Source organism: Bombus terrestris, chromosome 11 (assembly GCF_910591885.1).
Source record: "Bombus terrestris chromosome 11, iyBomTerr1.2, whole genome shotgun sequence".
Classification (NCBI taxonomy): Eukaryota; Metazoa; Arthropoda; class Insecta; order Hymenoptera; family Apidae; genus Bombus; species Bombus terrestris.
In genome coordinates this window covers 9,308,536-9,333,859 of record NC_063279.1, presented here as the reverse complement: position 1 = coordinate 9,333,859, position 25,324 = coordinate 9,308,536, and the positions used below count along the sequence as shown (strand labels likewise).

The 25,324-nt window shown below is 32.7% G+C and overlaps 5 protein-coding genes and 1 long non-coding RNA gene across 10 annotated transcripts in view; 2 read left to right on the top strand and 4 right to left on the bottom strand.

The window, feature by feature from the left end:
* Nucleotides 1-9,502, top strand: part of LOC100650970 (nephrin) — a 484,892-nt gene extending 475,390 nt beyond the window's left edge. For 2 of the 4 annotated variants that reach the window (XM_003398914.4, XM_012313714.3), the window contains exons 17-18: nucleotides 683-869; nucleotides 1,100-9,502. In XM_003398914.4, the coding sequence (XP_003398962.1) occupies nucleotides 683-869; nucleotides 1,100-1,527 (615 nt within the window). In that variant the 3' untranslated portion in view covers nucleotides 1,528-9,502. Of the gene's footprint in view, nucleotides 1-682; nucleotides 870-1,099 lie in introns of those variants that run through there. The other 2 variants (XR_002308146.2, XM_012313716.3) reach the window with 2 other exon arrangements.
* LOC125386007 lies at nucleotides 70-1,211 on the bottom strand. Its single transcript, XR_007225819.1, has 2 exons — nucleotides 1,075-1,211; nucleotides 70-970 (listed from the first exon to the last, which is right to left on the bottom strand). It is a non-coding gene; the product is annotated as an uncharacterized LOC125386007 (long non-coding RNA).
* A 411-nt stretch (nucleotides 9,503-9,913) lies between the features above and the next one.
* On the bottom strand, nucleotides 9,914-14,403 carry LOC100651255 (cytochrome P450 4C1). Its single transcript, XM_003398916.4, has 12 exons — nucleotides 14,104-14,403; nucleotides 13,850-13,959; nucleotides 13,510-13,600; nucleotides 13,110-13,295; nucleotides 12,729-12,822; nucleotides 12,551-12,653; nucleotides 11,862-11,973; nucleotides 11,675-11,781; nucleotides 11,479-11,547; nucleotides 10,993-11,161; nucleotides 10,720-10,899; nucleotides 9,914-10,251 (listed from the first exon to the last, which is right to left on the bottom strand). The coding sequence occupies exons 1-12, from the start codon at nucleotides 14,255-14,257 to the stop codon at nucleotides 10,082-10,084; spliced, it is 1,545 nt and encodes a 514-aa protein (XP_003398964.2). The 5' UTR covers nucleotides 14,258-14,403; the 3' UTR covers nucleotides 9,914-10,081.
* Nucleotides 14,404-17,456: 3,053 nt separating this feature from the next.
* On the top strand, nucleotides 17,457-18,779 carry LOC100651961 (ADP-ribosylation factor 2). Its single transcript, XM_003398922.4, has one exon. The coding sequence runs from the start codon at nucleotides 17,823-17,825 to the stop codon at nucleotides 18,363-18,365; it is 543 nt and encodes a 180-aa protein (XP_003398970.1). The 5' UTR covers nucleotides 17,457-17,822; the 3' UTR covers nucleotides 18,366-18,779.
* A 488-nt stretch (nucleotides 18,780-19,267) lies between these two features.
* Nucleotides 19,268-23,480, bottom strand: LOC100651609 (E3 ubiquitin-protein ligase ZNF598). 2 transcript variants are annotated; one of them, XM_012313718.3, is made up of 4 exons: nucleotides 23,321-23,480; nucleotides 23,237-23,251; nucleotides 22,389-22,928; nucleotides 19,268-22,266 (listed from the first exon to the last, which is right to left on the bottom strand). In XM_012313718.3, the coding sequence occupies exons 3-4, from the start codon at nucleotides 22,800-22,802 to the stop codon at nucleotides 19,948-19,950; spliced, it is 2,733 nt and encodes a 910-aa protein (XP_012169108.2). In that variant the 5' UTR covers nucleotides 22,803-22,928; nucleotides 23,237-23,251; nucleotides 23,321-23,480; the 3' UTR covers nucleotides 19,268-19,947. The 2 variants fall into 2 exon arrangements, with proteins under 2 accessions (XP_012169108.2, XP_012169107.2); XM_012313717.3 differs by lacking the exon at nucleotides 23,237-23,251.
* A 362-nt stretch (nucleotides 23,481-23,842) lies between these two features.
* Nucleotides 23,843-24,966, bottom strand: LOC100651724 (transcription initiation factor TFIID subunit 12). The gene is made up of 3 exons (XM_012313719.3): nucleotides 24,628-24,966; nucleotides 24,366-24,558; nucleotides 23,843-24,276 (listed from the first exon to the last, which is right to left on the bottom strand). Exons 1-3 carry the CDS (start codon nucleotides 24,862-24,864, stop codon nucleotides 24,149-24,151), a joined length of 558 nt encoding a protein of 185 aa, XP_012169109.1. The 5' UTR covers nucleotides 24,865-24,966; the 3' UTR covers nucleotides 23,843-24,148.
* Nucleotides 24,967-25,324: the final 358 nt, after the last annotated feature.

Sequence of the window (25,324 nt, the reverse complement as noted above, 5' to 3'; positions counted from 1 at the left end):
TCTTTTTTCGTTCCTTCTCTCCATAGAAATCGCGCTTAGAATCTTCCAATCTTTTGCATTGGTATTTCATCATGTAGATTGGTAGTCTTTCTTTTTTTTTTTTTTCTTTCCTTCAATATCATATTTTACTTTGTTTCACTATTAGACAATTTTTTTTTATGCTTCAACACGTAGTTCTACTTTTTTTTTCTTCTTTTAATATTACATCTTAGCTTGTTTCACGATTAGAGAATCTTTCTTTAAAGCTTCACCATGTAGTGCGAATTTGTTTGAATCAGAACTCTACCAATAATATTTCAATTTTTAAGAGAATCTTAACTTCATTTCTTGCAGTACCCTTAAATATAGGCAGGTTACAGGGTGGATGTTTAGAGGTAGTTTCCATGCACGTAAAACATACCGAGAATACTCGTAATGTATCAGAATGATGAAGTTAATGTCGATACAGCAGCGCAAAGTATCGCTTTAATGCATGTGAAACTGGTAAAGTACTTATTTACAATTCATACTGATACGCTACGAACAGTAGGAACACAAAATTCCAGGAAATTGTTCGATTAATGATTCGTTTTGTTGCATTTATTCGTTAATAATTTCATAGAAAAATTTCAGGTTTTCCTTAACTCTGGATACGTTTAATTTAACGAAACACTTTCTCTCTTCTCTTTCACCGACGTAACAGGACGAGGGACGAAAAACCGCAGCTAGCACGTATTTGATAGATCAAACTATACAAGATTTTGGGAAAGGGAACATGGAGATGCAGGTACATCATCAAGGAACTCTTGGTCGCCGTAGCAACCACATTCAACCACCGATGAGTATGGATTCACCGCCGCAGAGAACAACGGCCAGTGGTACACTTTCTGGTAAATTTCTTAAAGTTCCCATCCAGAAATTTTAGAAGATCTTATCCTTCGAACGTAGAATTCCTTCAGCAGCCTTGTCAGAAGTTCTTCAGAACTCAAAGCTGTAACAGAGTTTATCAGAAAATTAACATATTTCTATTTCACCGTGGAAGTTAAGCATTAAACCTCCGAAGTTGCGCCTCTCTTCGCACGAAAAAATGCTTACTCAACACAACTTCTCTTCGTTTTAGTTTCAAAATCGAGTTACATCGGAAACCCCAGCCCAGCGCCGCCGAACGACGTGAACTTTTACAGTGTGGAGATCGACAATGGCCGCTACATGGGCTACGAAACGAATCATAGTCCGATTCCGGTGGTTGGTGAACCAGGCTCGGGTAGTTATTATACATCCATGAGTCCGACCGGACATATGATGTCGAGCCACATGGGCAGCGGGACTAGCACGCTGACACGTAGCAGGACTCTACCACGTCCAGTCCCGCCACCGGATGTAACCGTGATGACCGCTGGCTCAAAATCACCGATACCACCATCGGTACCTCCACCACCTACCACTTTCGCTCGGTCGGTATCCAGCAACGCGCACACTCATGGCCACCCATTATCAACATTCACCCCTACACCAGCTTATTCTGATATCGATGGCCATCTTGTCTGAGGATCACCGATATTCGGCCCTAGTTCGGTGCGTGGTAAATACCGTGCTGTACCAAGGGACGAGACTATCACCGTGACAGAAAGAACCACCCGGCTCTAATACACATCTCGACCTGTGGCTGTTGACCATGGAACTACTTCGCGGATCTTCAACCTCCGTTCATCGTTCCCGGCGTCACACTGAGCTACATGTACTATGATTATATCGGTTCGATATCGTGCGAGGACCTTGAATCGCAGAATCTTTTTCGGCTACGTTTGTGTGCGATCATGAGTTTCGTGTGGGTGCTCCGACGACCTTTTCTCGTACATATTATCCTCCTTGAACACGAAAGAAAGTAACAGAAGTATGTAAATAGGAAGAGAGAGAGATAAAGGAACCGAGATGTTGCGGTTTCTATACGTAATTTTTAAGAAGCACGCGGTAACGCCGTTGCAAGACGCAGTAAATGCATTCCTTACGCGCTGGTTTCGTTGGTTTTTCGCCGACACAATTATCGAAGATACGTACCTCGAACTTGGATCGTACTATGGATCGATCGTACAATTACGTTTTTCGCATATCACGTGTTAAGAAGAACGATCGACGGCCGGTGAACAAGCACGCTGCAATCGACTCGGAAGATATCTCCGTGACACCATAGTTCTAGCATGCTGTCAGTGGTTTCTTTATTTTCTTCTTTTCTATATCCATTTCCTTTTTTTCCTTTTTTAGTTTTATGGCTTTTAGTCGCGCTTGTTCGTGCAGTTTTTTACTTCTTTGTGACGACTTCGTAGTGATACGTAAAAACGTTTTAAACGTGAACTAAATGGAAAACGACGAACTTATGGATGGAAGAAACTCGACTCGAAGTGCTCGTTTCTTCGCCGAATAGGATACAGAGGTACGCTACGGACTGTATAGTCGGGTTAAGTTACGTTTTACTCGTTGGTACATCAACTGGATATACTCATGCGATCCAACAGTAAATTAAAATACGTACATTAGGAAGAGGAAATGCACTAATGAAACGAAATATCAGGGAACTTCACGAGCCGCAACATTATATATAACGACCTTTAGATTCTTCTTTGAAGAATACGTTGTATTTACGATATAATCAGTTTCACTTGTATACTTCTTTTCTTTTTGTTAAAGAAATTCAAAACACGATGAATGCTAGTTATTTGTCAGTAAGATATCTTTCGAAAAATAGCGCTTTTGAAAGTAATCTCAATTTAAATCGATAATACCATCGAGGCCCTATCAGATTTCGCATCAGTCGCAGCATTAATGAACACAGTAGTGCTACTTCATTATTGTGTAGCGACGTAATTCGCGTAATCTCTTCGATTCCTTTTATTCCATTTTTTATTTTTTTTTATTTTTTATAATTAAGTCCGACCGTCCACAATTTCGTTTTGAAATTAGCCAACAAAACATCGATGCACTGGCGGACAGATTCTTGTTTGAAATTCTGAAGAGGAAGCGAGACAATCGTTTTACACAGGGAAACAGTTGACGTTTGCAATCGATGTATAGCAGTCCAACTGATTTCCTTCTTCCCTTTCCCTCTTGCTCATTACAAGACGCGTTCTCTGTGTTAACGGTGTGAACCCTTTCATACTCGAAGAGGAAAAAATGGTGATACATGCGATAAGCAGGAAAGCTAGTTACGAGAAATGAAGTAGGCTACGTATAGTCGATGGATGGAAACGTGTAAGTTTGAGGAACGAACTCAAATTGCACGATAAGTACTACAATGCTAAGAGACGTTTAGGTAAGGGAATTCTAAGACAATGCACGAAATGTACAAGTGATTTCGCTTCGGCCTTCTCGAGCTTATTATACTTTGGCAGATCGATATATTGTTTGACACATGAATCGTTCAGAAGCCACGTTGATGTACTCCGTAAATTGAAAGGCGATGATGTTACAAACGCTACTTTGTCAAATTTACCTATTTATATGATTTTCTTGCGATGAATGAACTTATGAAAATCGTTTGTTTCTTGAGAATTGAATGTTAATCGTATACTTATATAATATAATTAAGAAATTTATAAAACGCGGAGTTGATCAGTCTGGCTTTTGAGAGGCTCGCATTTGAGACGCGATTCGCGCGCTTCTTTCGACTCTCGTGGTTAAGAGAGTGATGCGAACGAAACTTTCTATAAAACTCAATTTTCCAAGAACAGACTCGACCCGAAATTTGAACAACTGTTTCTTTCTCTTCGCGAGTATCGCTTTCTGTATACTACAGACAAATGTGTAGATACGAAATGTGTTTTGCATATCGTAAGTTTTTTAGATCGTTCATCTTATTTCCGACTCGTAACTTGTTCTATTTTTACGAACGTTATCGAGCGATCGTTTTACTTCTTCGAATTGTGAATTTTGAAGTACGTAGAAATTGCGATTTCTCACTGCCGAATTCCTAAAGTCAATATTAATACGAATAGTTTAATTGATTGCATTGTATCGTGAAACACATTTACGTAGGCGCTATATTGTACGCCACTATTGTCAAGAGAATTGGCGCGAAACAAAATGACGAATACTACAAAACAATTGACGCGTTAATTCTATTTCATGCGTGCGATGGAAAAGTTTTTCCTTTCTCCGATGGAAATAATTGATCTTTCGTTATGTTACAATTACAATTACAGCACAAATACGAACGAATAATAAGCAGAATATTTATGGTGTAAACGGTTTTCACGTGACATCCAGCGAGTGCTAATTTTGTTTTCTATCTTGTTATATGTAGTTTTATCATTCTGGCACGTTTTATAGTAAATAAATGATTATTAACGATTTATTATTACGCGGTACGATCGATGATATTTGCGACTGAATTTACAAAAATAATATGCCAAATATTTACAAATATTATTAGTTATCGATTAGCAGTGGTATTTATAAAGATAGCTAGTAAGTAACTTTCTTTTTAATTACGATATTACGATACGACGTCACTGCCAAATTTTTATTTCTATGCCGCGAAGAAACATGACTTTTTTATATTTAATTGGTATGACAATTATTATATCACGTGAAAACGGTTGACTTATTATTGACACAAAGGAAAAAGACATGTTGCTACACATATTTTTCCAAGACGGTAATAACTTAAAAGCCATCTATATATTCTATCCAGACGAAGGTATAATATCGCAACGAAACGATATGATATTACTAAAAAAAAAAAAAAAAAAAATTCTGAGAGGAAATATAATCAACATAATCAGCGAAATCTATACACAACAGAAATTTAAAGAAAGAGAAAAGAAGTAGGAAAGACAGACAAACAGGTAGAAAGCAAAGAAGTAAAAGTGAGTGTCTTGGAGTAGTGATATCTTCAAAAAAGACAATAGTACATAAGTTTAATTATACGAGTATGAGTTTAGTTAAGAGTAAACTATTTCCCTGGCACAGCCAAGTTAGAAGTTGCATTTTTGCATAAAAAAAGGTGGGGATCTTTATGCAAAACTATAAGACAGAAAAAACGTAGTTCAACTAAATGTTTATATATATATATTTTTGCATTTGTTTCCATTAAAAATTGATTATCCTTGTAAATAGTGCGATATGTCTCAGCGTTTCACACACTCCAGAAAAAAAACAAGTAATTAAAGAAAATGGATCATATGAGGGTCTCACTTTACCTAAGCTATAATGAAGTATTGTATAGGATTATTACACGCTAGGCCACGTATTATATCTGAAAGAAAAGAAAAAAAAGAGGAAGAATTATTCCAGTTATCGGACGAGACAACGTCTTTCCGTTTATCGAAAGCCTAAGTAGTCGACATATATTTTTGAAAAGAAAGAAAAAAAAAGAGATACAAAAAGACACACTGCATATGTTTGGCCTATTGTAAGAGAGAGAGAGAGAGAGAGAGAGTCTCGCGAACACACGATGACGCGTGAAGCGCCACGAGTGACAAAAGCTCGTATTAAAAAGTCGGTCAATAAGGTGTAAGTTTCGTTCAATTTCCATGAAAGGAAGATCGTTACGATCGATACGCGCCCAATCGGAATTTCTTCCAATGAATTCGAACAGTGAGATAACGAGAGCAAGAAAAGAGAAAAGAGAAAAGAAAAGAACGTGAATCGATGTTCGCTATGTTGTGTATGATCATCGAAAGATTACGTTGAGAAAACTACGCACGTCCCTGGTAACTGTCATTCCGCTTCTAATTTGGCTCGCGTATCGTATGGATGTAAGTTAAGGAATACGTAATAAGTAAGGTTGCTCTACAGATACGCAATGACGCGGCGGCGCCACTCGCATATCCAAGCATAAACACGTTCGCGCGCACGCGCTAAATTGAAACTCGTGCCAAACTGCGCGAAATTAAATTAACACGAGAATCGCTGCGTAGAAAGGCATGTATATCCCGAGCAATCATACTTACGTCGGAGTCTCGAAATCAGATGCAGCGTGAACGATAGTTGTCGACAATCAATCGCATCCTACACTATTTTCACTCTCCGTTCTACCGCGATCATCGATCGAGCTATCGATTCGTGAATTGGATCGATTTCGAGTTTCCTGTGGTGTCTCTGTGTGGGGTATCCTTGAATACGCACACGTAACATAGGAAGGAAAACGAAAGAATGAATTTGCACATGCAGCAAACAAGGAAGGAAAGATAAAGAAACCGGAAGGGTGTCGTTCACAGAATCGATATATTGTATACTTTTCTGCGCCGTTGTCATGTGTGTTTTATGCTTGAGAACTGTTTGAAAGTTTTACAAATAATAACGTTTTCGTAGCATGCGCTATTGTTATTTCATTAATCGGGGAGGACACTGATTTGTTACGGTAGATTCTACAAAGCTTAAAGAAAATAAAAAAGAAACGTGTATTGTTAACCGCTACTGTTGTGTATGGAGCCGCACCGTTCGGCTTAGACTGATGATAAAATTCACGTATGCTCAATTAGAGATCATGTTTGCGCATAATTAAGAATTCTATTTACATATACATGTTTTATATTTGTAATTAACGAAAATCATCTATACCTAATATTACCTGATATTATTAGATTATGTAATCTCCAAAGTATTTGCTCATCAAAGTGCTAGGCATGTTAGACGGACCGATATTCGTCCAAAATGGTACCTTGGAGATGGACATACCATCTAACAGTACGATATTTGATATTTTACACAATAATTAATAATTCCGTTGATTATTCTAAGACATAGTCAATCCTAATTATACAATCATTAAGATACGAGGATATATATATATATAAATTAACCGTTTTACATGTATATAATGTACATATATGAAACTTAGATAGACAAGAAAACAAAAGGGAAAAAATTGAAAAAGAAATGAAATGCATAAACGAATTAAAATATCAAATTTAAGAAAAACGATCGAGAGCTTTCGTAACTAGGTAAATGTTCGTATCGACTTTTGATGTTTTTTCTTCGTATTCGTTTTTTCTATTCTTTCCTCTTTTAAAAGAAAGATATAACATACAACGGAAAAAAGACGAATATAAAAGAAAGAAGAATGATTCTCTCGCCGACGATGCTATTGCGATTATACTTACATGTCGTTGAATTTTATAATGCGAGGGCGCTGCGCAGAAACGGCATGAAGTTGCGACGAAACTCGCGAGTTTACAATAAATCGCCGAAAGTGACGTGACGAATTTTACCGTAACGAACTTATCCGTTCCAAATTACCATTTCCACACAAGAGGCGAAGACTGGTTTATAAAATACACGAGCCGTTTTTTGTCATTTTTTAATGCTGTTCAGACGACTCGATTTTATATTCGATTTCGGATTTCTTATTCGTTAGAACGAAACACGGAAAATATTCAATTACGATATTCTTCAATCTCGATAATCGATTGTTGCGTTTCATTGCGAATCGACAGGCGAGAAATCACGCGCTCGAAACAAAAAACGAGCGATCGCTTTGAGAAACTTTTTCGAATGTACTTTTTCAAAATTTGCATAGTTATGTGATAAGTAGCAAACGACTAACGAAATCAACAACTTTGAACCTGTAAAGTATTCGATCGAAAATTTATTTAAACGTTTGCTTTGTTACAAATCAGAATAATAAGAATCGATGCAAAATTTAAAGGTTAAAAAATCTCAAAGTAGGTTTCTTGCGCGTCCAAACAAAAGAAAGAGAAAAATATATCGCGTATATCGAGCGATACTGAGAAACGATATATCGTTAAGCGTATCATCAGATATATGTTGCTTCCGTTTGTGTGCCAATAAACAAAAATCGACATTCTTGATGTATAAATATATGAAACTTAATGAGAACGATATTATTGTTACGCGGGCCGCCGATACGGCTAATTTTTTCTGATCAGAATTTACGATGCAATGTCATTCTTTGGAGCAATCATCGCTGTTCATAAGTACAACCGATTTAAAAAAAAAAAAAAAAAAAAATTACCGGAGAGGGGAAGAAGGAATTCTCCGATGAAAGAGAAAAAAAAGCGAAGAAAGAATGGGAGGAAAAAGGAAATCGTGTAATATAAACTAAGCTACCAAGCAACTGGTACGCATTAATTACTTGTATATATACATAGTATTTTTACATTCTAATTCTAAATTACATTTCCAATTCTAAACGGTATAACATTACTCTGTGAGCTTCGCTTGTCGTCTGTGTAGATATCATTGATAACGTTTCTGACGTTGATTCGCCTTAAGGAAAAATATTGATAGATAAGCCGCGAACTGCGAACCTGGCAATGCTCGACAAATATTATTCCCCTCCTTGTGCTTGTTTCACTGCACCCTCTGCACAAGATTCAATAACACACGCCTCGTGCCTTCATCGCACTTAAATTAATTAGAATGTGTAATATTATGGTCGCGCGTGTAATATTCCTAAACGTGACTATTCGCGGGATATATCGTTCGCCATTCTCTGGAACATACTTCAATGAATTTCACGATTCTCTTATGATTCCATCAACTTGTACAATACACCGTGTTTAACCCATTCAGTACGAAGCAATGAAATAATGCGTGTAAAATGCGTAAGCGCAATATTATTGCATAGTAACAAATTTGAAATTCTGAAAATTCGAATGTCTTGAAATTTGAAAATAAAATGTTACGTTAATGCAACATTGGTCCTTAATGGGTTAACATCGAATGATTCACGCTATTGTATAATTCATTTCATTTTGTTTAAAATAATATTTTGAAAGCTCTTGAGAGGCTGTTTTCGTTCATAACATATCCGCGAATATTTTCGTACGTGCATCTCACGCGACCATAAATCATATAGGATGACAAGAAGAATACTCGATTGTGTACGTCGTATTACGATGTATTCGATGTTTATACTCGTAATTTAACTTCTATTTAAGCTATATGCTCATAGCGAATGTGATCGTATCTCCCCGAATATAATGTCACGGCGTATAAAAGCGAAGAGCAACGCTCATCGAATATACTTGAATAATCTTCGCACGCATCTTTAATCGTTAACTTAACACGATAACATCGCCTCTCGTGGCTTAAGGTTATCGAGCTTTGCCCCTTTTTTCCCCTACAGAAGAAGGAACTTCGCCAGAATTCGTCGTATCGATTCATTTTTTTATTTGCTTATTCATTTCTATACACAGAGACAGAGCGAAGCTCAACATACTAGTCCTTACTTTAAAACCAAAGTAAAGAGATAAAACACAAACATTGTATAGCTTTTAAGAATCTCCATTACGTATTCACACCTGTGTGTCTATACAGAGAAGGCATAATTATAACTAAATAATTCAGTCATCGTAACTAGGTAAATGACTAACCGATAAGCGAATAGATAAAGAAGAAGATACAATGTTAAGCCACTCGTTAAGTGTACTGTTTTATTTTAATTCATTTTTTACTACACGATTAAAATTTTATCTAGCAACCTTCGTCGGCTAGGAATGTAAATTCTGTATCTGTACATTGTTTTCCTATTTCAACTATTAAAAGTGATCGTCAACTTAAACGTTATGTTGTTCTTATTTATTCTTTCGCAAAATATCCATACTCATTTTATTAATCAATAAATAAACGATAAACAACAAGACTCTGTTTATTCGAACACCATTTATTTCGAACGGAATTTTAATTATTGCTTAATAAAATGTACCTTTATTAATTGAACTCTTATATTAATATAATAATGTAACTATATAACTTAAATAAAAGATATAAGAAATGTAAAACCGAAAGTTCGTCCAAAGCCGAAAGGCACGGACTAAACAATAATAAACTTAAATAAATAATAAACTTAAATAAATATAACGTAATAATAATTATGTATAATTATATATATAAAAATATAAATTATAATAATATAACTATATTATATTATTATAATAACTTATATTATAATTATAAAACTAATCAAAGTAAGTATGAATTAACATATGACCCGTTATATCATTTTAAAAATAGCAGCAGTGTATATATGTACACATCCTTGTCCTGATTGTATCAGGTATATTTGCAACATAAATCAAACATTGTTGTTATAATTACTAGCATCAACACTGCTGTTTACAAGGTCAACATATGTCTAACATCAACATGTATCCTTAATAGGAATGAATTTCGTTCGAATCCGATGTGTTGGTTTCATTATTATGCCCGTTAGAAAGGATATATCCTTAAGATAGTCCACGGGTTCAAAGAAGTAATTATTTAAGAGAAAACTCATTATAATTTTTAACTCCAACATGGCGAATCGTTTTCCTACGAATTAAAAATTAATTATATCTTTTTCAATTATTCAAAGAAGATTTACTTTACGTTAAAAAGTTCATTTCACGGAGGACTTCGTTAAAATTCAAGTTACGTAACTACAACTATTGTCGTTTACTTTATAACTCATTGATGCTAATTGAACGTTAATATTCCGTTTTCTTTTCTGAATAAAATACAAAGACAAGAAGTAAAGGAACTCGATGAAATGAAAATCTACATAAAAAGAAAATAATAGAAGTAGTCAATCTCCTACCAAAGGCGACATAAAAATCTTTTAAAGAGAATCGTTACGTTTCTTACGAATCAATACGTTATTTGCAATCCAACTGCAAAGACATTCGCTTCATTTATCAATACAAAAAATGTATTGTTCTCAAAGAAGTCAAACTCAAAGAAGGTCGTCTATATTCGTGTAAAATCTATATATTGTCAAATATTTAAACTTAAAATTCTTACCGATACAATTTCTTGAGCCGGCACCAAAAGGTACATAAACATAAGGATGTCGATTTTCGGAATTTTCAGGTAAAAATCTGTCGGGATCGAAGACATCCGGGTTCGGCCAGTATCGTGGATCTCTGTGAATGCTATATATGTCCACGAGAACTTCAGTATTCGAAGGTAATCTACAGTTACCTTAAAATATGAAAATTTCGTTGTACTTTATCATGAAAGTAAACACTGAAACATAATTATTCTGTGATTCATATAAAGTAATTCGATATTTACTTAATTTTAGCTCCTTTTCTGTCTTACGCCCTATACGAGGCACACTTGGATAAAGTCGAAGTGATTCCTTAATGCACCTCTCAAGATATGAAAGATCTTGCAGAGTAGACATATTTAATTTCCCTTCATTTTCTTTCCATACAACCTTTACTTCAGCCCTAACTCGATCCTATAACATAATCGCTGTATATCCATCGTATAAAACAAAGTTTACGTAATAGTATAATATTTATAACAATAGACAGATTGCAGATATATATATATATATAAATTCATATTTTTAAGAGCACGTCTTAGAATGATGGAACCCGAGCAAAGATCTATTTTACTTATTAAATATTATAACTAGTACTGTACTTAACAAATTAAGCGCGTTCTATGCGTTTGTTGCCACGCATATATAAAAAATAATAATGAGAAAGTTTAAGTATAATTAGTAATGTTTAATAATAAGAAATAAGACTGAAACAGAAAGTTAAAAGTCACCTGAATCTCCTTATGTTCAGCCAGAAGCATTATAATGTAACAAACAGCTATTGCGGTAGTGTCGTGCCCCTATTAAAAAAGTTTATGTTCCATAAGTCACCCATTACGATATTATTTTTCCATATAAGAATTAAAAATGTATATCAAGCGTGTTTAAATGTAAAAAATAAAAAACAAGCATGTATGTATAACGCACCGCAAACATAAATGTATCAACTTCTTCTCTAATCCCCTCATCATCTATCAGATTATTTCGATGAGCTTCTATGAGTATATCAAGCAAAGCCAGTCTCCTTTTACGTACTAAGCGTAAACAAAAACATTTCAAAAAATGTTAAGCTATACATGTTCTTAAAAGTATTTAAACTTTTTATCTCACATACTTCCAACGTCATTACTTTCAACATTGTCATTATCATCACTTGAATTCTTGTTAAAATCAGTTGGACATCGGCCGTTGCTCTGATAGTGATATTCTTTTCGCTCTTGGATTATCTACAACATATTATCGAACTCATTAGTATCGTGGACAAATGGTCTAAGAAATATCGGGTGAACCATAAACAATATTGCGAGAAAGCCTGAGTACCGACAGGCCAAAAGGGTTTGGAAACTTCGTACGTGGTGAGGCTATGAGAAAAGATAAAGGGATGCTTAAGGGAGAAAGACGAATTAACAGGCAGTAGTGAGTTGAGAAGTCAGAGTGTTGTCAGCGTTGTCGAGGAGGATGATCCGCGTGAAAGAGAGCGTTGGAACCGTGGTGACGACAGTTGTGAATTAACTATTTAGTTGTCTCATTTATAGCACATTACTGTATTTAGTTCACGTTAAATAACCATCGTTTCCTGTTTAATCCATTGTAAATAGATCCATCGATCAATAAAATTATCATATAGGATAATCAATAAAAAAAATCCTATATTATCGTACGAATAATACGAATTAAATTGGGCCGAAATATTAAATTCATCATCGATAATTTTGTTGGCATAAAAATGGTACAATGTCCCTATTTACAAACGAACGATGAATTTGTTATAAGAAAAGATATGATTAAAAGCAACATTTATACCTTTCGAGTGAAACCGTGTAATGTTTTAAGTAGTTTACACTGTTTCCATCCTTTCGGGTCAAATTTGAGGAAGAAATCATAAAATAACCACGGCCTTGCAGTTCTATAAAAATCATCATAATGGCATGTATTATGTAACATAATAGGATGTAAAAATTATCTATCAAATTTTATTTACTTGTACGCGAAGACTCCTTCCATATCACTCGCGGCTTTAAGATATTTGTGCTGAAATTCATCTCCGTCCTTCAGAGAAATTCCCATTGCAGTTTCTGGAAAATTATCGATTGATCTTGTCGGTAAATTTCTAGAAACTTAAAAAACTCCTAAAGATCTAAAAAGATTCTAACTGTATAATTTTCTGTCGCTATTTTTTAAATCTAGATCTCACAGTTTAACAATTTACAATTTTTCGTAACTTTTTCAATATACTTAAAAGAGAACTTATTTCGACGTCTCATCCGCATACATTTCATATATATATGTCAATCGATACATTTTCAATCGCTGAATTTTTCAATGTTCTAATTATTGGATTATCATATATTTCCTAAATTACCGCAGATCATATTCAAAGTATGCTTGCTAATGGTATGCAATAAATCATTCACGACTACTCCCTCTTCGCTCTTCAATGATTGAACCAAATATTCTCCTTCCTTTACAAATACGTCAACAAATTTGTTAAGCATGTCGGAATGAAAAGCAGGTGTCAATATTTTCCTACGAATTTGCCATTTGCGTCCTGCAAAGAGGATAATTACTTCTTCAAAAATTTTATAGATTTTTATTACCTATCATAAGTGTATTTTTTCCCTCTGATTATATTTATTTATTTACTTAATTGCACTTGGCGTTTAAAATTCAGCAAGGGAATAAAGTTAAATAAGTTCAACGAAAATAAAAATTAGTATTTTATTAGAAAAAGAAACGCAGTTAACGAAAAATAAAAGTAATACCTGAACTGGTAAGAAGTCCGGTACTAAACCAAGGCCCCAGAAGATTGTACATATAACCTTTTTGAGTAAATTTCATATTTCCGAGAAGTGTCTAGATGACGAAAAAGAAAAACTAATAGATCTCTATTATTAAGAAACGTATGTAGTTAACTTACTTGCAAAAAATTGAATATTTAATCTCTTTTTAATGTCTGTTTAATGCTATTAAAATTTTAGTTACGTGGAATTAATTATAATTGTAAAAAAAAGTTAATTAAACTTCTCGCAATGATGAAATAATGTCTTGTGCGTCCAGATATGATAAATAATACTATAAATATCTGGTATTCTTTTTAATTACCTGAAAATCGTTTGGATGACGAATATGAACAAGTGCAGCTGTGAAACTCCAAAGTTTAAAAATTGGATAATACTGATCGCTCAGTTTGTTCATAAGGATCCAAAGATCACCTATAATACATAACAAATATGAACGAAGCCTATTATTGTTGATCTATTACTTCAAACGTGTTTGTTATTCAAGTCAAATAAAATTGCTCAAATTTTCAAATGAAATAAAATTTATTTAGAAATATAATTGCTTTTTCTCCTTACTTGATGAAACTAGGAAATGATGTATATTCCCGATAATAGGTAACACCGGAGGCCCTGGTAACGAATTTATTATTCTTCCATATCTTCCATAATGCAAAACAATGTAGTGCAAACTGACGAAAAGAAACAAGGAGAATAATATCGTGATAATCATTTTCGCAAAATTTCAAAACTTCAACGTTCAACGGTTTTCTAAGTTTCTTCGAATCCTGATTTTCTTCACACTCACTCTTCGACTGCACTGTTAAAGATATTGGAATAAACGCACCACAGAATTAAAGGTCGTTGTTGTTTGTGAAGTATTCTCAATGATAACTTTTCATGACACTTGATATTAATCTAAATTTAAGTAACATAAAAAATATAATGAATTAAACGATTTATCTTCTTCTTTGATTAAAGAAAATATTATTGGTGCACTCAATCAAGTTATTGGTAAGTACATCACGCTATCTTGTTTCTCTCTACAAAGAATCTAATCACATTTTTACATAGTATACTTGAATTCATCAAATTTCCACAAGTATTTAGTTTAGAAAGAATTATGTCATTAAGCCTTTTTAATAATTTAAGAATAAATCAATTTAAATGATATTCCCATTGTCAATTATCTTGTCCCCGTTGTTAATATCTATCTATTTTCTTTTATAGGACTAAGCACATGCAACTCTCTCATGTTCCCCTTTGATATTTTACAAACCTTTCTGGTTTCATCACTTATTTTTAACACTAAAACTACCGACACTTCGTGTATATCTATTTCTACCGTGTGCGATCAAAGTGGCCGGTAATTAAAGAAGTAATTTTTATGATTTAACTTAGATAATGGTTAATTTATAAATAGATGTATATAAAATGATGAACTTTCATAAAATTTCGTCCAAATTTACTTTTGTTTAATTTTAATTATAGACTTAAATAGAATTACACTTTTATTTATATAGAGATATATCTTATTCGACTTTGCTGCATTTTTTACAAATTATATTATCATCAGATGTACATTTTCCGCATAAACATTTTCCGCATCTTAAGCAAATTTTCGTAATTTTGTAACCTTTACAACTTTTTACTTGATAAGTTTTTTGTAGTAATGAATCTGAATTTCTTGGTAGTTTTATTGCATGGTTTATCTCCCGCGATTACTTATACGTATGCACTAAGTTTATAACAATTTTGTGAATTCTCTGTAAATTGGCCTCGTACTGTAGATGTCATCGCAAATTTATTGTTTGTAAACGTTGGCTTTTTTCGCTCTTCTTATCAAATCGTATAAACCTCATAATTTCAGCAAAGTCATTCCTGCTCATTGTTTCTGAAAAAAATGCAAGTCTCCAAATTTTATTCCACAAATATGAGACATCTAAATTTTTTGCCTGATATGCACAGCGGGCATATAGCAAAGCAATAAATGCATCTAGTTTTATTTCATCTAGCTCCCTCCCCGATAGTCCGATACTCCCCCTAGTTTAGTCCCCGATACTCCAAATGCTTCTTCTTCCGTACATTTTATTATATGATCCCTTATACGGTGATCAATGATAAGATAAAATGCCGTCTTTTCTTGTCCTTTCATTATATGTCGTTTAGCATATCCCTAAAAATATTATGAACTGATGTCCTAACAGGTTTGGGACTTGTATCTATTTCTTTCCAAACTGTTCCATCGGGTCCAGTTTCACTCTCTGCTGTCAACGATAATTTCTTTCCTTTTTACCCTTACGTTAATGCTTATTTATAATATTCAACTCTGATTTAATTGTAAATAGCTTTTCATGTGTTTCCATGCCGTTTTCAGTTGCTGAAGTTTCTTGTTCATCGTACACTGAACAGTCTTCTTCTATGTCATTTTTATGTTATTTTCTTCTTATAATTAACTTCTTATAATTAATTTCTTCTTATTATTAACTTCTATGTTATTTTTTTGTTATAATTTTTTTTTTAAATCTTGACATTTCTAGGGTAAATATTTATCACACAATAATACCATGTATGGAATACAAAATTATTGTCAAGTTTGATATGCTTTACTTTTCCTTTTGTAACAACTTTACACAATACGCTCTGAGATGCTTTCTGTCTGAGTTTTAGAGATAACAAGTTTAGATGTCGACTAATTGACTAACAAACCGAGATGTATTCTAATCGAAAAGACAATAGCAAGTAAGAATATGATCTGTGACGACAATATTTATACGAAAATATTGATGAGTATTGACCGTTCTCCACCAACGGTTACTCGAGGGTGGAGTTGGGAAAGCTTTTCCCGTGTTTGTAACTGCCGAAGAAATATTCTCGATGTTCAACAATAAAGTTCATTTAACAATTAACAGTCAACAATCAACAATCACAACAATCACGCCTCTCGAATATGTTTGCTTCGCTGTTACGCTAGATTCTTCGCACTTCGCTCTTCAAAACGGAATGAATCTTTTGTTTAAAACCGAGCGGATTCTTTTCAACATCTCTTTACCGGGCTTCCACTCTTCGATCATTCACCTACTTCATTCATATCTACGCACCAGTAGTTGTTGGAAATATATAATATCTTTGAACTGTTTACCAAGTGTTATACTGATTAAACTACCTCTATTATCCTAATCGAAATAAGAGATCGATCAATTTCGTGGCGTTGATTGTCTAATCGTAACGGGAAATTACGACTCCCGTTGACCGAGACCGAGATATTTATCTTCAGTCAAAAAACTGTTATTTTATAATAACTTATAATTTTCAAATATTAGTAGGTAGAAAAGTCAATCTTCTATCACTATTTTTTTCTTCTTTTTGCCTTCTTAATAACTTGTAAAATAGTTTGTCATAGCTATAAAAAATTAATAATAAATTATTTGTATTATCAATGTTAATAGATCCTGCGAAGAAAGGAACAAAAAGTAATTTTCAAATAAATATCTTAAATTATATATTAATTAAAAATAATATTACATTATCAAACAAGTGAGAGGTAAAATAAAAATACAAACGGTGAATGAAAAAATTATTAACTTCATATTGTGTTTACATATTCGTAAATATAATTTAATGTGTAGATTTATTTTAATGCAGATGTGCAAATTGTTGATTGAAATCTTGATATTGATAAAAATAAAAGCAACTCCATATTCTGGTTCCTTGCTTTTTCTTCCCGAAAACAGTGTAAGTGTATTGCTATAAGCTGGCAGAGCTACAAGAATCATTTGACAATTTCTGTGTAATATCATTCGTGAATTATTAGAAAACGGTCATTTATTACGATAATTGTACAATAAAAATATTCTTACAAATTCCTTAAATATAAATAAGAACACATTGTTTTTGAATTACGCGCTTGGTTATATAGTTAATAGGTTACATGACAGAATATGCGTTGTGTTGCATTCTGTTCTTGGTACGTATATTGTGACTCATGAATTGGGTGTTGAAATAATAATTCAGTGTATTTTATGACCATATCTATCTACGCTTATAAGGCTTACAATTAGATATTGCAAAAAGAAATGGTTATTTTAAGTCCTGCAATATTATCATCGCATTTTCGATCAGTACTTTAGGAGTTGGTGTGCGTGGCCAATTTTGCCAACTATTTCCGGAATAACCTCCGTAAGGTGTGTTAACGGCATCATAAACGTCGTAAAATAATACGCAGTTCCAATAATATTATCCCAAGTGGAAGGGTATTAGTTTAAGTAACTTCAGGCTAATTTAGTGTCTTCCCAAAAATGGGCCTAACAATTAGCAGTCTACTTACCCGGCTCTTTGGCAAAAAGCAAATGAGAATATTAATGGTGGGCTTGGATGCTGCTGGAAAAACTACCATATTGTATAAATTGAAACTTGGTGAAATTGTCACAACAATACCTACCATTGGCTTTAATGTTGAGACTGTTGAGTATAGAAATATATGTTTTACGGTGTGGGATGTTGGTGGTCAGGATAAGATCAGACCGCTATGGAGACACTACTTCCAGAACACACAAGGTCTCATTTATGTTGTTGACAGTAATGACCGTGAACGTATTGGAGAGGCAGAACGTGAATTAGCAAACATGCTAAAAGAAGATGAATTGAGAGATGCTGTTCTCTTAGTTTTTGCTAATAAACAAGATTTACCAAATGCCATGTCTGCAGCAGAACTTACAGACAAATTGGGGCTAAATTCTTTACGTGGACGTCATTGGTACATTCAAAGCACTTGTGCTACTCAAGGACATGGACTTTATGAAGGACTCGATTGGTTGAGTAATGAACTAGCTAAAAAGTGATAAAGCACTGTCGTTATTCATAATTTTCATGAACAATTTATTCATTGAGCATGGACGTAGAAGACAGGTTGCAATTTCCATTTTGTCAGATTACGCACTATGTGTACGATTTAATACCACTGTGATTGTAATTTTTAAGAAAGGAAACTACTTGAAATAATAGAATATAACTTGATTGACTCAGGACTAAAGACTGTCTGAGTCAGTGCTATATGCTGAAACAGGTTTTATTTTCAAACTGAAATTTTCCTTTAAAATCAAAGCTGCAAATGAAAAATAAAACATGAATCAGATGAGTGTATAAATTTATTAGTTATATATTATCTGTATGTTACTTATCATCAGTAGAGTTATGAGTTTACTTAAAAAGTGTATCTTGAGATTGAAATAAATATGGAATATTTCTACATTAAATTTGACACATGTATTGTTTTTATTTGGATAAAAATGTATTACAGATGTCATTTGTTTAATCTATTACTAACAGTTTCTATTGTAAGAGAAAAAAAAGAAATAGAGATAAATTCCTATATATTCATGCACTTTACTCTGCGTCTATGCAGTAAATTAAAAATTAAATATCATATATATTACCTAACATACAGTTTTTACTATGCTGTTTGTCAAATAGATAATAAATTACAAAATGAATAATACTAACAGTAAATTATAAGAGTAAACATTTAAAACATCTAGCTTTGTTCTCTTATTCGTAATTTTATCACTTCTTTTGTAATATGATTTACATTGTAAAGAATCACAGTTATAAATTAATGAAAAAATTTAGAAATAAATATATAAATTATAAATTTACAATTGTGTTTTACCTTCGTTGTCTTCTTTTGTTATAGGAATTAAAATTCTATATTTTATAAAATAGGAAGATATAATTGAGAAGCATGTTTTGTAGTCTTGTTTAACTTAATGTAATAACTTTATTACAATACGAAACAGTACATTACCATACATGCACTGTATAATGTATAACGTATCAAATAATTTGTTAATATGCAGTGTTACTTTTACGCATCATAAAATTTTACTCCATTTCTACTTCATAAAAGACAATGAATAAATTACAGAAATATATTTCCTACTTATGAGTAATATATATATATATATATACACAGTAGTTTTAACATATGACAGAATAGGGCACCAATTAAAATATTTTAGTATAGGATTTGTATATGAATATCTTGTTCAGAATGTGTCAGAAGTGTTAAATTGTTTAAACTCATTTACATAAAATTTGTTATACACATAATTATTGACTTTGTTTGCTATATGCATTTCATAAAATTATTAGTGCATACAACAATTTAATAACAAATTTTCATTTTAGGCAGCAGTCATGCAGGTCATTGTACAAATGCCAAGTACATGGTAATTAATTTGTCCAAACTATCTTTTTAATACTAAAAGCTGATACTTAGAATATATTTTACCAGTAACTTCAAATTAATTATGATTATCTTACACTGATGCCATTCATAAAAATAATTTATTCGGCAGTTCCTTTATTCACAGCTTACATAACCTTGGCAAAATTTGTAAGTTAATTAAAGGAACACAACTACACTCATTTGCGTACCCAAGAATTTTTTTGTGGCAGGTCATTATTTTTACCCAATGCTGGAAAATGATTCTCTAATGTATGACTAGTCATGTGTGTTCGAAAATCAGAACCATTTTTTAAAACTTGACCACAGGTTGCACAAATTTCCAAACCTTTAATCTTATTACCACTCTCCTTTTGATGAACTTTAAATAGTTCCTGTTGTTTTTCGATATCTGGCAAAAGGACTAAAAGCTCTGAAAATACGTTTTCGAAAGCGCTGAGACCCATAACTACACGACAATGCGTATAATAATCTTGAGCGTTACATGTTCCTTGACGAAACAGTCCACTTATATATCGAAACTCCTCGATCTGATCATGTTGCATTAGAACCTCATTAACTTTGGCTACAAGACATTTGTTCCGTTTCTGAAATTCGGGAGGATGTACATAATTAAATGCACTGTCGTGCTTACTGTTGTCTGGTAAGATAGAATAACTCTCTCCAGAACTATTTGTGAAAGTCAATCCGTTACTATTGTTTATTTCATCCATGCTATTATATTTTACACAAAAACCAGGAGGTGGAGGAGTTGTTGTTCCAAATCCAGGTGGTGGATTCGTAAAACCTGGTGGTTTAGAACTACTGCCACTTAAAGCAGGAAAATCTTCTAAATGACGGGCATTTCTATTAGTGGAATTTAAGCTATCTATTTTTAATTCGGTACGCTTTCTCTGTACTCCGTTAGTAGCATTATTATCGATATCCGTATTTACAACTGCTTCATTGTCTGCATTTTTATGTTTTTTCTTTTCCTTTTTATTAATTTGTTCTATTTCCTTTAGAGGCTGAACATTTATATTTTTTGATGTATTTTCACTGTTAATAATATCTGCATATTTCAATATAGACTGAGAACTTGATTGCACAGCATGCGTTTTATTCGTAATGGGTGAACTTGTAGGTGTCTCACATTCTTTCTTTACTACAGCAGTACTTACATTCGTTTTCGAACTACTACCATCATTCCCATTAGCAGTATTGTTACTACAATTTTGTTTAACTTTTTTCTTTTTCGTTTTTCCTTTTGTTATATCAGTAGTCGTTTTTGCATTATTACTATTATTAGAACTTTGTGCTTGACTCCAGGAAGGAACTACTGTAATAGTTGATTGTTTCTTTGATTTAGATGACTTTGATAATGTAGGGAAATCTTCTCCAGATTGAATAGGTGGTGGAGAAGGTATCAATGGTGGTGAGGCCACCTTTTTAGGTTTTGGTGCCGATGTAGATGCTGATTTAGAACAAGTCCATTGTAAAACTTCCTTCCAATGAGCCAAATTTGTATTATTACTAGTCGATGGTTCTGCAGAACCCAATGCCGGGAAGGATTCCATCGAAAACTGAGCAGGACGAATTCTGATATTAGGACCTGAAACTTTTGTAGTAACAGTTCCATTTAGTTCATGATTTACTTGAATAGATACATTAGAAGTTGTACTCTTTTGACTCTGTGTGCTTAATCCTGAAGCATTACTACTGGATACACTGAAATTAACAGTTTTAGAAATACTTGTACTTCCTGATTCCGGTCCCAACGCAGGAAAATTTTCGTCTGTAACAGCAAGAGGCTGAGGTCTTATGGTACTACGAATTGTCACATTACCTCTCCCTTTACTTTGATTTAAGGTAGGTACAATAGGTGCAGTGTTACCTAGCGTTGGGAATTCTTCTGTACTCTGTACATCAACAGATGGTTGCTGTACAAAAGTAGGTTCGTTGTTTGACATAAATACATTTGAAGTATTTGGTGTAACTGTTGGCTGATATTCCCTGACATTATAATCTCTCCCACTGTAATCTCTTGAATTTCTAGAGGTTGATGGACCTAACAATCCTCTCCTATTCATTCGATTTTCTCCACGTGGAGCTAATGTAAATTCTAGTTCTAACATTCTTGCTTGTTTTGCAGCAGCTTTGCTCAATTGTTTACTATGAACACTTGCCTTATGTGCTTTAAGATCTATATCAGTTCTGAAGACACTTGTAAATTTTTCCTCTGCACACATTCCTTCTTCACATAAGAAATGTTCTTGTCTAAAATGATCTCGAAGATAATCGTATGAGCTGTAATATTGATGTAAACCATCTGCATCACAAAAATGGCAATATAAGTGATCTCTTCGTAAGTGTCGGAATAATTCATCATTATCCATATATCGTTGATCGCAAAATTCACATAATGGATGTCCTTTATGGCTTTTGTCATCAATATCTCCTTTTCTTCTATGCTGGGCAAGATCAGATCTTGTATAACAACGTCTTTCATGGGAAAATATCTATTATAAGTAAAGTAAGCATTACTTAATAAAATTAAACAATTTAATTAATCATAATAATCTTTAAAATATTCTTAATGTATATTTTAAAATAAGCTTGAAATTAAATAATGTTTAGTTACCTTTAAATTTTCTACACAAAGATCACAGTAATGTAACTCATGTTGATGTCTCATATGATCTTTCAAACTATTAAAAGTACTAAACACAGGTCTTTCCTTGCAAATATAGCAAACATTAGCTAGTAAATCATAAAATTTACTTTGAATATCTGGTGTATCGAAATAGATGTTATATCGTGTATCTAACAAATTGCCTTTATGTAATTGGCTAAAAGGTTTTATCTCCTTTGTGAATACAACTTTTGGCAAATCTTGACGACAAATGGGACATTCATTTTGACAACAGAGCACTCTCATCCGAGTACTACATTCATAACATACAGGGTGTTCACACATACCAATGCTATAAATATCAACATTTTTGTAACATACAACGCATGTGTTGTTATTCATACTTTCATTATTGGCAGACATTCTTTTTCACTAGATCTTCTTTAGAAATATTAAACACTGTTATTATATATGCTCTATACACTCAGAATGTGTTAATTTTATTCGATTTCAATGAAATAAATTATCTCCTATAATGTTCTGCGCAATCTGCAACACAGTTGACATTTCTGTTTCGATATATTTATGAGAATAAATAGTAGAGATACTAAATACAGAATTGTATGAAGAACTACTGTAATCAAATATTGCTTTCTTAAAAGCTTTGATTAGTTATCAAAAGAATACCCTATTTGAACTGATAAAATACAATATACGAATGTACAAAATTTGGCTAGTATAATTTTTATATTTAACTAGCAGAGAGAAAATGAAAACATATATGCGTTCAGATCATTGGATTCATGATAAAACAAGTATTTTGCAAAAAAGAGGCTGTTTATTTTTCGGATACTAACAATATTACCTAGTACCTATAAAAATATTACCTAGTAAATTATAAAATATATTTTAAGAAGTAGGTAAAAAAGAATGAACAGTACCGTCCGAAAATTGTTCCAATAAGCAAGATGGTAATATCTCACAATATGTCCCTGAAAGAAAAAGGTTATCACGATTTATATATTAGACTATGATATGTACGTCGCTTGCTTTGATGAATTCAGCTGAATGAGCAAGCAGTTCCGGTTTCTTCTGTTTCAGTCATTACTAAATCAAAAAGTAACTAGATAAACTAGTGATTTAAATCTAGTACTATCTGGCATTAAACGTAATTTGAATAAATATCAGAATGATTTTCTTAATTTGCATTTTCTTTTTACACAAAAGGTAAGAAATCAAAAATATAATTTTCTGAAAAATATACTGAAAAAAGGAATTAAAACTAAAAATTGTAAATCTTATACATTAGTTTTATATAGATATATACAAATAATTACCATTAATTAAATTTTTGTATTATTTGTTGCTATAATATTTTTATTACAGAAATGAAAGGAGATGAAATAAATGAATCCTTACTTTCTATATACAAATTTTCTTTCATATAAATTTAAGATGCCAAATAAATTTTACAAATAAAAGATTTTATTTAATTTAACATTTGATCAAGAACATAGAAAATTATAATGAGAACGTTCTATTAACTCTTTTCATAAAAATAACATTTTAATGCACAATTGAAGACATTCTCAACATTAAAATTATATACATTGCAAAACTATATATAACTTATTGTATAATAATAATTTCTTCTCTTTTTATAAATATTAGTTATGTATATTACCTTAAAGTATATTGTCATGTAAGAAATATAGAAGAATCATCAGTTAAAGATAAAATAACAATACAGAATGAAATGTACAGAAGGACTAATATTTTTTAATTGATTTTCGTATAAGTGCCAATCTTTGTTTATGTGCTTCTGTAACTGTTGCACGTTTATATGGTCGTACTTCATCTGTGCCAAAACCAGGAATCCACATATTCCAATTTCTTTCTAAAAAAATTAAACAATAGCTCGCATAAACACATTTAATGACATATTGCATTGAATAGTTACTTATTTTATTATTTCTTATAACTTACCTAAATGTAATTGTACATCCTTTACTTCTACAGTATTCGCATGACGATGTTTAGCCAATAAGCATGCTGCATTTACAGTTGTTTCAACAAAATCATCTGCCAATTGTAATAACATTTCTTCTACATCATCATCTAACTGTTCGGTGGGATCTACCTCTTTCACTAGATCTTGTAATCTTGTTTTAGTCAGAAACTGGGATCAACACAATATAAAAAATTAAATAAAAACAATTTTATCATTTTTGTTCAATGATAAACATACCTGTGGAAAATCATTGAAGGAACTTTGTTGCTGTTGTGATTGTTGTGTTTGTTGTTGAGTAGAGGGTTGCTGTACCACCTGCTGTTTTGGAGGTTGTGATACAAATTGCGTCTGTTGAGATTGTGTCTGAGGCTGTAATATTTGTACTACTGTATTGCCACTTTGTACATCAGGCACAGTAGTCGATGCCTGAGTATTAGGTCCAATAGATTGTAGACTACCAAGTACTGGTGTCATATCAGAGTTTTTGTTCGCAATTTGTACAAAAACTGTTTACTTCGTCACGTCTTTCAGATGTATATTGCAAATCGAGAAAACTTATTATAACTAGTTCAGTCTACTGCCGTTAGATGGCTAAAACTAGCTATAACTTTCTTACTAATATTCACCACGAAAGTATTTGAATATTTGTCAAATTTCTATCTAAACCAGATTTTTAAACATTTTTCTTAACATGACTTCCTATTTAGTCACACTACATCAGCCCTAAACAATGTTATTTATTTCAGAGTCTTTTATAGTTTGGATTACAGGAACTTCTAAAATCTCAAATCCACCACAAGCACCTACACCTAAAAGAAACAAAGTATTTGAATATTTTTTGAATATGACAAAAACACAAAATGAACTTCTCTATATTTACACTTTTCTTGTATTTTATGAAGATTATACATATGTATACTATATATATAATACT